Source organism: Bolinopsis microptera, chromosome 4 (genome assembly GCF_026151205.1).
Source record: "Bolinopsis microptera isolate Bmic1 chromosome 4, MBARI_Bmic_1.0, whole genome shotgun sequence".
In the NCBI taxonomy this organism is placed as follows: Eukaryota; Metazoa; Ctenophora; class Tentaculata; order Lobata; family Bolinopsidae; genus Bolinopsis; species Bolinopsis microptera.
Genome location: NC_087075.1, coordinates 11,291,078 through 11,305,839, shown reverse-complemented (window position 1 = coordinate 11,305,839; position 14,762 = coordinate 11,291,078). Strand labels below are relative to the sequence as shown.

Genomic DNA, 14,762 nt, shown 5'->3' with positions numbered 1-14,762 from the left:
TCGTTACAGAGGCAGTACGTGGTTTTACAGACACGAGAGAGGTGAGGGAGAGAGGAGGGAGGGAGGTGGGAGAGGATCTGTAGGTGAAGTTCCTGGGGCAGTGATAGGAGGTTCATGAGACATACTCTGCGGAGGGATATTCAGTACTCAGTAGTGTAATTACCGTATGTTTTGTTACCTGGTAACAGTATACTGTTGTTATGGTACACTCAGTAAATTGTGAGTAACAGGTGTTTTGGAAAGTTAGAACAAGTCTTAGTAATTACTAGTCTTAGTCTGATCTTTACCAATCATCTTCAATAATTGATGTCATATGTCCGAACGGGAACCGGACACGAGGGCGTAGGGTGCGAGGGCGGTACTTTCTTAAAAAGGTGGACAGGAGGGGGAATCACATGAATCACTTTAACATGGACAAACGGGTTTTTTGATGTTCTCAACAGTCAGGTTGACGTAAAGCTTAGCACGAAGAATTCGTTCTACTCACATATAAATTCGAAACGAAACATAGTGATATGATAAATAATCACCCAGATTAACACGAGCCAAAAATTGAGAGATTTTCCTTAAATATCTTAGCCAACTCAGCAGCAGATTTGGTTTAAACTTATCTGGTATTTGGTAACGCATTCGTGTCGATGCTAAAATGAATCATGTGATTCGCCCTTGCCCTTGAGTCCACCCTTTTGGGAAAGTAACTCCCTCGTGTCCTCCGTTTTTGCGTCCTCCGTTCTTGCGTCTACCGCCTTTGTGTCCTACACCCATACAACTTGAATCTATGTTAACATCCCTTCTAGACAGCTGTAAGCAACAAAGCTTACTTTGACACCGTCACCATGCACGCTTGAAGCGACTATTGGAACTATAATTGCAAAGGTTAATTATGTTCATAAAGAAATCAAGTTGATACTTCAATGTCTTCAAGTTGCTAGATCTAGATGGTGACTTCTATTATCAATTATTGAGCACCGGAAACGTCTCAAAGAATTAGATAACATTATCAACTAAAACATATTAACAACTTATCGTCGATGAACATTGAACATATTACAAATAAAATTAACAAGAAACAAACCGTTGTCATAATTAAAGCTGATGTAGACAACAATGTGTATTGTATACACTTACGCCTTACATACAGCTAGATGACTGGCATTATTCCATTGCAATAGCATAATACAATTACCATTAATTGAATGACGCGTAATACAGACAGTAGTTAATGATCTGTTGCCATTGATGTGATATTTATTATGTAAGTGCAGTACGATTAGCTTCTTGATAATATCTATTGTAATTTACCTGCATATCACTAATATTCTGAATTGTTTCGACAATATTCTAGATATTTTGATTTGTTGTGGTATTCTCCATTTTCCTGATTTCCGGTAGACTACTTCTTTTGTGGACTAACTAAACCGTGCGTTTGGGCAGTTCCCGAGAAAAATGAACACCTGAACACATGAATACCTAAATACTGCTTTAAGTATAATAAAATGCGGATTCAGTTATGTACCTGCATTTTCATTTTATTATATAAGTAGTTTCACTAAAAGAACGACCTACTTATTTTCCTGAAATAATTCTTTTTAAAAGTAGAAAAGTAGAATCATCTACATTCTTTATCTGTGCTAGATATTAATATAATGTTGGGGTTCATTCATAATATGCCGGAAGAAAAATAGTGTAATATTTATTAGTTTTGTTACCCATATTTCTAACCCCCTTCCCCTCCGTAATCAGTTTTATACTTAGCTATTGTGTTAAAATTACACAATCGTACTCGCTACTCATTTAGAAACCCCCTACCTCCTTCCTCGATGATCACGTGATATGTAAACAACCCCTTAGTAAGGAGTAAGGTAGATGTGATTTCCACACACACCAAGTTACCGACCTGTACTAATCTGCGTCACATCACTGTCAGTTATCACTATAATTATCATAATAATTATAATTATCAACTTCATTCTCTGTCTGCAACTCTTCTCTTTCGAGCAGTCTTGATATCCTGAAAGTACATTTTACTGTTGTATGAATGGTATAATTATGAATGAACCACATTCAACAATATAATCACGTTCGGTAACAATGTAATGTCCTTGCTGCAGCTGGTAAACACTAAACACCTGAAAAGCCGTGCTAGAGACATAAGCATTAAAATGATAAAGAACCTTCCAGAAATTCGACTCTGAATCAGAATCTAAGAAAGAATCTAACAACTTGTAGCCTTGCCGAACCACGATTCACGACGGTTTTAAAATCATAATAGCCTTTAGCGCTTAAGTTCAGATGGATTTTTATAGAAATAATAAAAGGAATTGTTGTCTTTTTCGTATCGTGGTAGTTCGTTTCATCTGCATTGTACGAATTAAACAATGGATGATTTGCACTGCATACCACATTCCACAATGTATTGTCTGTTGCCGATACTTTCAGTACTAGGCTGTATTTATATATAACAGTTCGATTTGAGATTCATATTAAGACAATTCAATTACAATTTGACAGTTGGTTGGCATTTGCAGCGATGAGACTCTGTCAATGGCTGTCAATATGATATATTGCAGATGTCGACCATATAATAGATTCGCAACGAGAGAATAGTAGAATGACACTATAACTAGTATAAAACATAAAACATACACAGAAGTTAAATATTTTTGATCCTTCACACAGCCTTACATGGCAAATTTGGCGATGGTCCAAGTTCTAACATTCCTTAACCATAAATACAGTTTCACAGCAACTTAGAGGATTTTCATTTCCTTCTAGTAGTATTAACTTAAATATATAATGTAATTTCCGAAGTTGCATAACAATGATTAGCGAGCGTTCGAAATACTTTCAAACATATTATACATACATCACGAAAAATGTATAACATGAATTAAAATGTAATAAGTTACATTTAACATGTCGACTTTAACCTCACCTAAAAAAAGCAAGTTTATTCCTTTGTCACAACAGTGTGATTAGTGATATTTATCAGTGTAAGAATTTAATCTTAACTATCGCTAGTCTGGCTAGTCCACTAGTCCCTACCATTTCTCGAGACAATGAACAGAGCGCTCTTGTTTGTTAAATAGTTATAGCAATTGTAGATAATAATCATGGTTTTGTGCATATATTACAAAGAAACTGCCCGTTATTTAATGATAACAATTCCGAGAATAAGATTACCCAATAAATGACTCACGTTTAAATCAAACCATCGTTCACGTAGCATGCAAAGCGATGAATGAATGGTAATGTTATGCATATGAAGATATCGTCCGTAAAATATACGCTCCTGCTCGCTCTGAACCCGTAGATATTGGAACTGAAAACAGAATATATTGGTATCCAGTTTCATCGGCATCTATTAACGTATACCGCGATATCTTGAAAATATCATAACACGTAGCCATGCCTCGGCCAGCTAGCGCAAAGACATTGCTCCAGAATCTGTCGGCTCATTATTCCATATATGGTGAGGCAGTGTAGGGAAGTAAGTCTGGTTACAAAGAATAAGGCAGTAAGTGATGGTAGTGTGTAACTCCTTCTGCTTCGAGAGATAGTGTCATGTTTTGCCGAAGACGATGGAACTTGATAAAAGTTAAACGGATAAAATAAAAGTAAATAAAATAACAGTAAATAAAAACGGTAGAATCATTTCAATTGCACAATAGGCACAAAAGAAGCCACCCAACTTCAGTTCATATTGAGATACCTTCAACAACCAAAAATTGCAATGTTGCAAACTTTAGTGTCCATAACCTTCATAGCTTTTGTCATCATTACACATCTAATTATATTACGAACCGCGTCCACTTTTCTGTTTACGGCCAATTCAGACGTTTCCTATTCTCACAGGACCACCGGATATTAGTGTATCTGCACATGCTGTAGCGTATTTGGTGGTACTCATGCCATCATACTCTCCACATTCGTATTAAATCAAAGTATTTTTTAACTTTTAAATACATTTTTTAATGTGAGCTTTTCTCACGGAATTACCGTTCACTTGTTAACTAGGTTTACAAAATGTATGATGTTAACACTGCTGTTGAATGGTATTATGTTTACGACGGAGGTGTATGCTGTGCAATATGATGTGCTGCAGAGAGTGCAGATAAATGTTACTTGGACAGTTGCCAGATATGTTGATATGTCTGTACGATAGATCACAGAAGAGGTGTTTTGTAACTCTTAGAATGTAAGCATTAAGCACACCACAAGGTAAGCACAATGTAAGCACAAGGTAAGCACAATGATGTGCTGAAGAAGGTGCCTCAAAACAGGTACTTTAAAAGTATCAAGTGCTGCTGGTGTAGGTAAACTTGGAGAGGTGCCAGATATGTTGAAAGAGTTTACATGGTAGTACTGTGTGCTGCCCGTGTAGAGACTAGAGCATCTTACTACACTTTCTCTGGATTCCATCGCATTCTTTATTCTTGGTGGATATACTGAATTAGGAGATGGTACTAATCGGTCGTGACCATATAAGGGCATCAGGTGACAGGTGTTAGATATTCCATTCTTTAGATTATCATACTGCATTACACTACATAATATATAACGCTTTACAGTGTCTACATGAAATACAAAGTACCTGGATAATCTAATCTTCGTAGGACACAGCTGATTGGATTAATTGTCCTTCTAATAAATTACTAATTGATAGGCTACCATAATCACCTTTACTTCCTAATAAGGGATAATTGAATTGCCCTACATTATCTGGGGTAATGTCTTTAGCTGTGTCAGGAGACGGTCATCGCATGCAACGCAATGTAGAGAGGGCCAAATTTCTGTTCAGGGCGTTCTAGCAACTGGAACACTAGTTCGTTTAATTTGGCTCGCAGGGTTTGTGTTTTTGGTTATCTCAACAGTGGGATTCATACAGTAATGTCATCTTATTTCTCTTCCGACTACCGTGTAAAGTAGTAGATTATATACGTAGAACAGAATCAAATAACAGAATACACCGTTAATGAGCGTTGTATGTGAAGTATGTGAAGTATGTGAAGTATGATGAAGCTTTTCGAGCTATCACACGTTGTCTCCATATATTGTAGACCATGACAACTGAACGTAGCCATGGAGTTACAACCAAACAATCAACATTAGGTTCCAAGATCAATGCTATAAAGTGGCAAAATAGTACAATTAATGTATAAAACATTAAAGTACTGACTCTAATGACAAGGAAGCGTTAAATACTTCTCTTCGGTTCCAATTAGTGTAGATTTCACCTTTAAAATGTCCACTCGTACATAAGCATTATATACGTATGAGTTGTATATTATAGTTGATTGGTGTTCCATTCCGTGGTAGACTCTCGCCAGGTTCCCTGCTCTAGTGTGTTCCATGTAATACAATCTGGGGAGGTACATCACGTGATGCCCTTATAAAGTTGTAAGGAGGTAGGGCGTCACATCACGTGATGCCCTTATATGGAGGTAGGGCGTCTTCTCTCTCAGTTCAGTAGATCTTCTTGATTACATTAGCGAAGTTGTGCAAAATGCTTGCTTAGAAAGGTGTGAGAAATTCGGCGTTAACTTTTGTAAAAGTGGTGCTCACTGAGTTACATCTCTTTCGTCGTGGAATGGAGACGATTCTCAGTTATGCTGTTGTCGCACTGTAGCTGAATTGGCCACTGGCTAGGTTCTGGAGGAATGTCGTTGAGAATTTACCTTAGTGGAAAGCACTTCAATACAGAAGAGTCAGACTGTATTAGTATAGTAATTAGTATAGCTGTAAGGTCAAGTGAAGCTCCCCAAATGTTTTATGTTTCTCACTTACATCTCTTTCGTCGTGGAATGGAGAGGATTAGCTGCAATGAATGTTGTACTCCAATATTAGGACAGTAATATTAAGACAGTAATGCAACGTTTACTGTTTAGTAATATATTAGTAATATTAGGACAGTGATGCAATGTTTAGTAATATTAGTAATATTAGTACAGTACTGTTTCTTGAGGATACATCTAGGTGAACTGAGACTTCTTTGGAATCTCAGCTGTTACCGGAGGTGCTGTAAATGTATTATCTAATGCTCCACAAATATCCATATTGTATAGTGAGGGGTGAGCCGTGAGGCACTGGGTCTCAATGATTTGATACAAAGTACATGGTTATTGGTTATTTATTGCATTCTTTCTTGCTACCTCCCGAAGAGAAATGTGTATTATTATAACGATACATGGTGTTATTTATACTGTACAACAGGGCTTCCCGCCATACTAGTACATGGTGGATATTATTTGAATTTAATGGTAAAGGAGTCCTCTGAACTGTATCATGTTACATATTATTCCATTTAACTGTATTCATATTGTTCTTACTTGGGTCATCCACAGTATTACCAAGGTGTAAAGAGGGGGAGGAAGTTTGAGACGTCTGATTAATTAACATTGGCTATGTGTAAAGTGGTTGGCTTACGGATGGGGGAGTCGAGTGGAGTCTAAAATGGTTGAAATTTGAACGATCCATCATTGCTGCGCAGATGGCTAAAATTGTTATGAGGATGTGCGATTTTAAAAGAAGAACTAAACAGAAACAAAGTCAGTTGACACCTGCCATTAAAGTTATATTTTACAGTGTATTATTATTTCAGTGTAGTAAACAAAAAGAGGTTGTTATATTAACACCTGCTATTTTGGATACCTTTACCAGTTTACTTATATTTCATGGGTCAGAGTATTATGGTGTAGAAACCGTGATATATTGCAGCGGATGATGATGTTTAAGCGATGTTTATGATATGTAGTGTGTGTGGTAGTATGTTTTAGTGACAATACTGGAGTGGTAAAAATAATATTGTCGTAACGGAGACCCTTGCAGTAGAATTAAAAGTAATCGGGAAAGTTATTGATGATAGTGGGGGATCACTTAGGATGTCGTAAAATTATATCTTAGATTGCGATGAAGACTTGATTACTTCTAATTACCGGTACCTTTCATCTGTAGCAAACTGACAGGAGTAACTGGCATAATGATAAATTTTTGAAATCAAATCTCACCATGACTGTCTAATAGATTAATGACTAATTAGTAATGACTAACAACTGATAACTTAACGATCTCATTGTCCAGGTTTGACGGTGACAGTGAGAGTGAAGGTGACGAGGACCTTGAAACAGAAGACCTGTTACAACTACCTGATTCTGACGAGGAAGGTAAGTCACGTGACTAATTAACTAATTACTTAATTACGTAATTAATTTAGACTGAAAGTGTGCTATTTAAATCAGATTGAGCTTTTTTATTGTTTTCATGTCTGAAGAAAGCTAACCTATCCGTGTGGACTTGTTAAAGGTTCAAAGTGAGTGATATACAACGGCTCTTCTAGTATTACACCAGTTTAGGTTATCTTTACGTTGTTGTGACTTGTCTAGAGGGTATGACTTTGTTATCTTAGGCACAGTGTATTGTTAATTTTATTCATAACAGATTTCTCTAATTTACGAGTTAAAACTTCTACCATTTAGTATTAACATTACAGATGAGAGTGAAGAGTCGGGAGAGGAGATGAGGGAGCGAGGTTTTGAGGAGATAGAAGACGAACTCAGGTATTAGATCACGTGATTCTTATAAATTTGAGGTGTAAATAGTGAAATCTCTTTTAATCAAGAGTTTGTAGAGTTCAAATCGGCATGCTTTTGATCCCCACAAGGTAACAACGTATGACAACAATGCAGTAGTGAAGCAATAAGTGAATAAGTTAGTTAATGAAACAATAAGTTAATGAAGCAAAAATAAAATTATGTGATCTTGATTAACTTAATTAGTTTTATTTCTTACTGATAATCCCTGCAGAGAGAAGGACCAGGCGTGGGGAAAGAAGAGATCTACCTACTACAATGAGGAGGAAGAGGAGTCAGACTTGTCCAGTGCTGCAGAGGAAGAGGTATGTTACATTCCTTAGATTTCTTCCTTAGACTCCGTGTGCCTTTTTCTCGTTCTTCTTTGTGTGGTATTACGTTCATTGAGCCACTAACTAATTGAAACATTATAGTACCCATAAAATTAATAGCAATTATGATGGTTTCATCTCCAGACCTGTAGATTATCTCTGTGCCTCTAGATTTAAAAATAATCTGTATTCTAGCTGGAGGAGGAGGAAGAGAGGGAGGCGATGGTTTTACAGAAGAGATTAATGAGCCATCTAACTGACGACCACTTTGATTCACAGAGGTATGGGATCTTGTTTGTATAATATAGTTGCTCTAAATATTGTCCTAATACTGACCATGTCCATCTAAGTTAGAGCTCAAATTTCAGAATTTAGAAGTCGTATATTTTGATCTTACGAAAGAATGGTGCTTCACGTGATCGTTTAAATCAAAAACGCTTTTCTTAATATTGTTACACAATTTTCAGATTTATATCAGACTCCAAAGAGACAACCGAAAAGAAAACTATTGTCAGAACAGACTTTGAAAATATGTCTAAAGATGACAAACTTATCTTTCTACACCAGGTTACTTTGATAATCTTTCTAATTTTTCTGATTTTATTAACATTCAGGTTCATGTAACCTATATGACCAAGGCTAAATAAAAATAAATAAGCATAATTTTGTTTTTAATATCTTTACTACGACATGTTCCCCCATTCAATAATAACCAAGATATCACTAATCATCTAATTGCCAATCAGAACTGTCCGGAACTACCAGAAATGTTGGAGGAGTTTAGAGAGAAGTTGAGCGAGGCTAGAGAGCCCCTTTATCCCTTACTTCAGTTAGGTTTGTAGCGAGGCTAGAGAGCCCCTTTATCCCTTACTTCAGTTAGGTTTGTATTATAGAGAGCCCCTTTATCCCTTACTTCAGTTAGGTTTGTAGAGCCCCTTTATCCCTTACTTCAGTTAGGTTTGTATTATAGAGAGCCCCTTTATCCCTTACTTCAGTTAGGTTTGTGAGGCTAGACAGCCCCTTTATCCCTTACTTCAGTTAGGTTTGTAGCGAGGCTAGAGAGCCCCTTTATCCCTTACTTCAGTTAGGTTTGTAGCGAGGCTAGAGAGCCCCTTTATCCCTTACTTCAGTTAGGTTTGTAGCGAGGCTAGAGTGCCCCTTTATCCCTTACTTCAGTTAGGTTTGTGAGGCTAGAGAGCCCCTTTATCCCTTACTTCAGTTAGGTTTGTAGAGCCCCTTTATCCCTTACTTCAGTTAGGTTTGTATTATAGAGAGCCCCTTTATCCCTTACTTCAGTTAGGTTTGTAGCGAGGCTAGAGTGCCCCTTTATCCCTTACTTCAGTTAGGTTTGTGAGGCTAGAGAGCCCCTTTATCCCTTACTTCAGTTAGGTTTGTAGAGCCCCTTTATCCCTTACTTCAGTTAGGTTTGTATTATAGAGAGCCCCTTTATCCCTTACTTCAGTTAGGTTTGTGAGGCTAGACAGCCCCTTTATCCCTTACTTCAGTTAGGTTTGTAGCGAGGCTAGAGAGCCCCTTTATCCCTTACTTCAGTTAGGTTTGTAGCGAGGCTAGAGAGCCCCTTTATCCCTTACTTCAGTTAGGTTTGTAGCGAGGCTAGAGAGCCCATTTATCCCCTACTTCAGTTAGGTTTGTGAGGCTAGAGAGCCCCTTTATCCCTTACTTCAGTTAGGTTTGTAGAGCCCCTTTATCCCTTACTTCAGTTAGGTTTGTGAGGCTAGACAGCCCCTTTATCCCTTACTTCAGTTAGGTTTGTGAGGCTAGACAGCCCCTTTATCCCTTACTTCAGTTATGTTTGTATTAAAGGGAGCCCCTTTATCCCTTACTTCAGTTAGGTTTGTGAGGCTAGAGAGCCCCTTTATCCCTTACTTCAGTTAGGTTTGTAGAGCCCCTTTATCCCTTACTTCAGTTAGGTTTGTGAGGCTAGACAGCCCCTTTATCCCTTACTTCAGTTAGGTTTGTAGAGCCCCTTTATCCCTTACTTCAGTTAGGTTTGTATTATACCATGACATTTCGCTAATATTCACATTTTTTATTCGAATAATTGTCAATTATTCGAATAAAAAATGCACTTCCTATACGTTATCCTTCAATTATTAATTGATGGATAACGTATAGGAAGTGCATTGTTTCAATTCCGTATGTCTTTAAGGAATATTGTTTTTCATATTAAAGTTTATAATATGTTAGTTGTTAGTTTAACATTTCATTTTCCAGGCAGACAGCAAGGCACATTTTCACACACAGGACACGACTACATTGAGGCTAAATACAAACTAAACCTTCTCTACTGTCTTAATATTGGGTTTGAGATATTTGTGTACTTTTAAAGTTTAAAGTTTAAAGTTTTTTGTGATTTCACATATTTTCTCAGTCGATAATTTTAACTGGCTGATGGAAAGTGGTGATAAATATTTATTGATAAAAGTGGTTCCATCCAAATTCATAGACATTGGACAAGTAATGTACGTGAAACCTTTCTCTGAACACAAAGTTACGCCAGCTGTTATCTTATCCATCTGTTATCTGTTATCTGTTATCTTTCCAGGTTCTACCTCATGTTGCAGTCTTCAGACAAAACTGATGTCAAGAATCATCCAGTTATTCAACGAATTGTGGACCTCAGGAAAATGTTCAAAACTTGTGCTAAAACAGGTAACAAATTCTAATCCCATTTGTTTATATATTGTGTAATGAGCGATGATAATGATTAATGATATATTATATTCAATAATTAACGGCGATTAAATTACGACTAATTAACATTTGTCCGCTCACTGTTATTCAGTGAGGTAAAGAAATAGTTGTGCTAGAAAGTTCGTTTTAATAATTATAGCGGGTCTCCACTCATAAACTATAACCAAGTTTAATTATAACCTAAACCTTATATTGTGTAGTTGTGTGTTTCCCAAATGCAACATAATAATAACTTTACTACCTAGATTTTACCCTGGAGAAAGAAATAGAACACCTGTTAAATGAGAAGCAGAGTGATGAGGAGGAGGATAAACAGAGGAAGAGGAAAATATCTTCAGACAACACCAAAAGGTTAATAGGAAGTGTAGATATTATCTTGGTGTACATATTATCTTGTCTACCGATTTTTGTAATTTATTAATTTATTATTTATTTGATTGTTCAACTAATTCATCGATCCGCAAGGGGGGGTACCAATGGCATAAATGGCATAATGGAGAATTGGCCAAACAAAATTTCCATTTATGCCATGAAATTTCTATGCCATTTGATGAATTTTATGCCATTTGTCTCCATTCTATGCCATTCGAAATATGAAATTTTAAAACTTTAGACTGAGAATTTAATAACGAATTGTCTGCACCCCACTAGTACTGTCCACCTTTATCTCTATTTATTGTACTAGTACAACATCTATTTTCACCCATTAAATTCCTCAAAATATCCCTAGCAATGGGCATTACTGATTATAATGACGTTCAATGTATATCAATATGATATGAGAATTTGGTTGATAGTGGACAAGTGACCGGGCAGTATGGCATAGTACACGCTACACACCGTATAACAGAGAGGACAGTCGACTGAATGCTCCCAGTCAATCGGATATCCAAATTAACAGTGGAAAACTGTAACATTACCAACTCGATTAAAATATTATTTGTTAATGATGTGTATAACAGATGTATCGTGTCGGGACCGTGTTCATGTTGAAGGTTTTGAAATTTAAACATTTTCATAAGATTGATAATGATCTGTAAACATGTTTCGAATGGGTAGCCTCTTAAAAATAATATTCATTGATATCTCGATGAACCTGTAGGGGTAAAGATACAGTTAAACTGCGAAGGCACAACACCAAACCAACCCTACTCTATCTCCCAAAAACAACCTTCTCCTGGTCGGCCATGTCCCTCATCCTGCACTTGACCCCCGCAGAGGTCACAAGCCCATCGGAGCACAAATGAGCGAGAAACGGGGAAGCCTTAGCTACCGGGCCAAGGACTGCATCACTAGCAGCGAAATACGGATATACCCTCCCTTTTACATGCGTTCAACCGGCACCCGAACCACACGCTGTTTCTTAGACATAACTTCCCACTTACATCAGTGTCTTCTCGCATCAACTGGCATCGGCAAGTGGCGACACTGTGTAGACTCAACCCTGAGCTTGATCAGAATCTTCAGTCACAAACCTGACACCGTTTCGGGGCTTTCATTGCGATACGGTTTTCTGTCAGGTGCCCCAGCAGTCTCTCTTGGACCACCATCTTATCTGACAATCACCCGAGGATACCTGCTAGAGCTCGCGATTTACGACGAGTTAGCTTATGGCACCTCTGGCTGTTAGGTGAAGTCATAAAGCTCAAACAGCTCTCATCTCCCACTCTTTTTTCCTAGACAGCAGATAAATCCATCTTGAACAATGGGCTGCATCCTTCCCACAATCACTGACCAACTTCTTGAGGGCTCTCCCAGTCAGACCAATCGTCCTTGATGCACACTCCAAACTTGCTGCAACCACACCTCTAGCACCAACCTCAACAGCAAAGCTGAAACTTGACCACCCTTTAGCTTGTATTTCCGCTTGTAGACTGCTATACCGATCAAGCTTCAGCTCATGGGATGCAGCTATTCTCTCTTCCGACGGTACTGTAAGCTCCCACCAGATTACTCTCTTGGAAGCTTTCGAGAAAAGAACCAAATCTGGTCTTAATCTGGTCGTTGCTATATCCGACGGGAATTTCAGCTGCTTATCCAGGTCTGCTAATACTATCCAATCAGTGGCCCCACTCAGAATCCCAAACTCAATGACTTTCGACCTCTTCACCTCCTTAAACCTCCCTCTTGCTGGAACAAACTCAATGGCTTTCCGAGTGACTCAAGAACTCTTCCTCTTGTTGACTCTCCGCTCACAATGGAATTTAACTTGGTCCGCTATTTGTTTAAGCACCTTATCGTGGCGCCATCGGTATCTCCCTTGACTTAGTGCCACAGGATATGCGGCACAGTTCCCAACTTGTCACCACACAGCTTGCACATCCCATCCTCATCCTCGCCTCACTTGGATGCTAAAGCTGGTGTAACAAGCGTGCCATACACAGCACTAAGCAGAAAACCGATTAATGAGTCCCCATACTTGAAGAGCGTGTGCCAGCTCATGTCAGTCCTTGTCACCAGCTCTCTCCAATTACCCCACCTGGACTGCATCTCCAACGTACCCAACTGCACCTGAGCACCTCTCTTTCCTTCCTGATGTTCTCCTTAACCCTATCCAACACCTCCCTCTGCTGCTCCTTTTCTGACATCTTCTCCCAGGGCTTCTTCCAATCACCGAAACCAATTCCCGCTCTACTAAGAGGTTGCACCATACCTCGCACTGACTCACACACCAAGTCTCTTTCAGCTTCGTGAAGCTGAGCATCTGCCTTCCAAACTCTCCCAGACCGCACCTGGGGTTGCACCGCTCTGATCAAAGCATCCTGAGATGTTTGATATGACTGCAAGAGACGGCACTTTTCTACTTTCCAAGTGTCGGTTAGGCTGTCGATGGGGAGAGCAACACTGGATGAATGACTAAACAGGCAAAAGCTACTAAGCGTGTGTCCCACTCCTAGCCATTTTCTGAGATAACTGTTAGTTGTTTGCTCCCAGCGAGAAACAGTGCTGATCGGGATATCATAAATGGCAAGTGGCCACTTCATCTTTGGAAGGACCATATACTGATACCCCAACATTTCTGCAGGCCGGTGAGGGAGCTAAGATCGAGTCTACTGAGGTATGTAATAAGATCCTCGTGTGTTTTCTCGATTATAGCTTTGTCCTTTCCTTCTGCCCGAATCCACCTCCCTAGAAACTTGATTGGTTTCTCAGATACATTCGGGATCACCTCCCCGCTAAGCTGCAACCTCGCCTGGCTACCTTCTGAACTCTCTACAACCCACTCCACTGTCACTCCCTTCTGGTAGACTAGTGCCCTAGATTTAGACGACTTAAGCTTGAACCTTGACCACACAACGAACTCCTGATAAACATCAAGCAGGGTTTGCATATCTACCATTTTAGCCGTGGTAAGGCAGCTATCATCCATAAACAGCTTAAGGGGTGGTATAGCTGTTCCATCCTTAATGTACTCGACACTCCTGGGTACCTTCATCTTCAAGTACTCGTCAGAAAGGTTCATGCATAGCACAAATAAGATCACCGAGATGACACAGCCCATGAATATTCCTATCTCGAACTGCTGCCACTCTGATGTCACTGTTTTAGAGGAGAATCTTCCGTAAACTTCCGAGAAGTATTTGATTACGATGTTGATAACTTTCTCGGGGATATGATAGAAGCGGAGTGCTTTCACAATAAGTAAATGTGGAACAGCCCCGTAAGCATTCGCTAAGTCTAACCAGACAACACTGAGATCCTTTCTCTTAACTCTAGCATTTTAGTATTACATAATAGTTCACCAAATGACCTGAAATACTTGCTTCCTATTATACAAAATGATGATGACCATAATATATTGCTTAAATATCTCCATATTCACTGCTGCATAGCAACATAGCACTCCTTTATTAGTTTTCTATAATAACGTTAATCTAGTATAATCTAGAATTTATTCGGGTTTCTTTTTCATCTAGTCGCTCAAGAAATATGGATGCGATAACTATGGCCCATGGAATGGAGAGAAAGAATGTGTACAGTTGCAGATGTGTCTTCATTACATGAAAACACATCTGCAATTGCACATGCACGTGGGTCGTGGAAGTACAGTTTTGCATCCTACAGTTCACCTCAAAAAGGTTAAATCTACAGGCCAGAAAGCAGAACGAGTGAAATGGACTGGTGGTATGATAAGCCTAGGGAAGTT

At 38.7% G+C, this 14,762-nt stretch overlaps 1 protein-coding gene across 2 annotated transcripts in view; it reads left to right on the top strand.

Annotated features, from left to right (window-relative positions):
• The window catches only part of LOC134814448 (something about silencing protein 10-like), a 114,473-nt gene that overhangs the window by 97,822 nt on the left and 1,889 nt on the right, over nucleotides 1–14,762 (top strand). For both annotated transcript variants that reach the window (XM_063822569.1, XM_063822570.1), the window contains exons 3-11: nucleotides 7,081–7,163; nucleotides 7,490–7,556; nucleotides 7,804–7,894; nucleotides 8,096–8,181; nucleotides 8,368–8,467; nucleotides 8,647–8,734; nucleotides 10,136–10,223; nucleotides 10,467–10,573; nucleotides 10,861–10,966. In XM_063822569.1, the coding sequence (XP_063678639.1) occupies nucleotides 7,081–7,163; nucleotides 7,490–7,556; nucleotides 7,804–7,894; nucleotides 8,096–8,181; nucleotides 8,368–8,467; nucleotides 8,647–8,734; nucleotides 10,136–10,223; nucleotides 10,467–10,573; nucleotides 10,861–10,966 (816 nt within the window). The remainder of the gene's footprint in view (nucleotides 1–7,080; nucleotides 7,164–7,489; nucleotides 7,557–7,803; nucleotides 7,895–8,095; nucleotides 8,182–8,367; nucleotides 8,468–8,646; nucleotides 8,735–10,135; nucleotides 10,224–10,466; nucleotides 10,574–10,860; nucleotides 10,967–14,762) is intronic.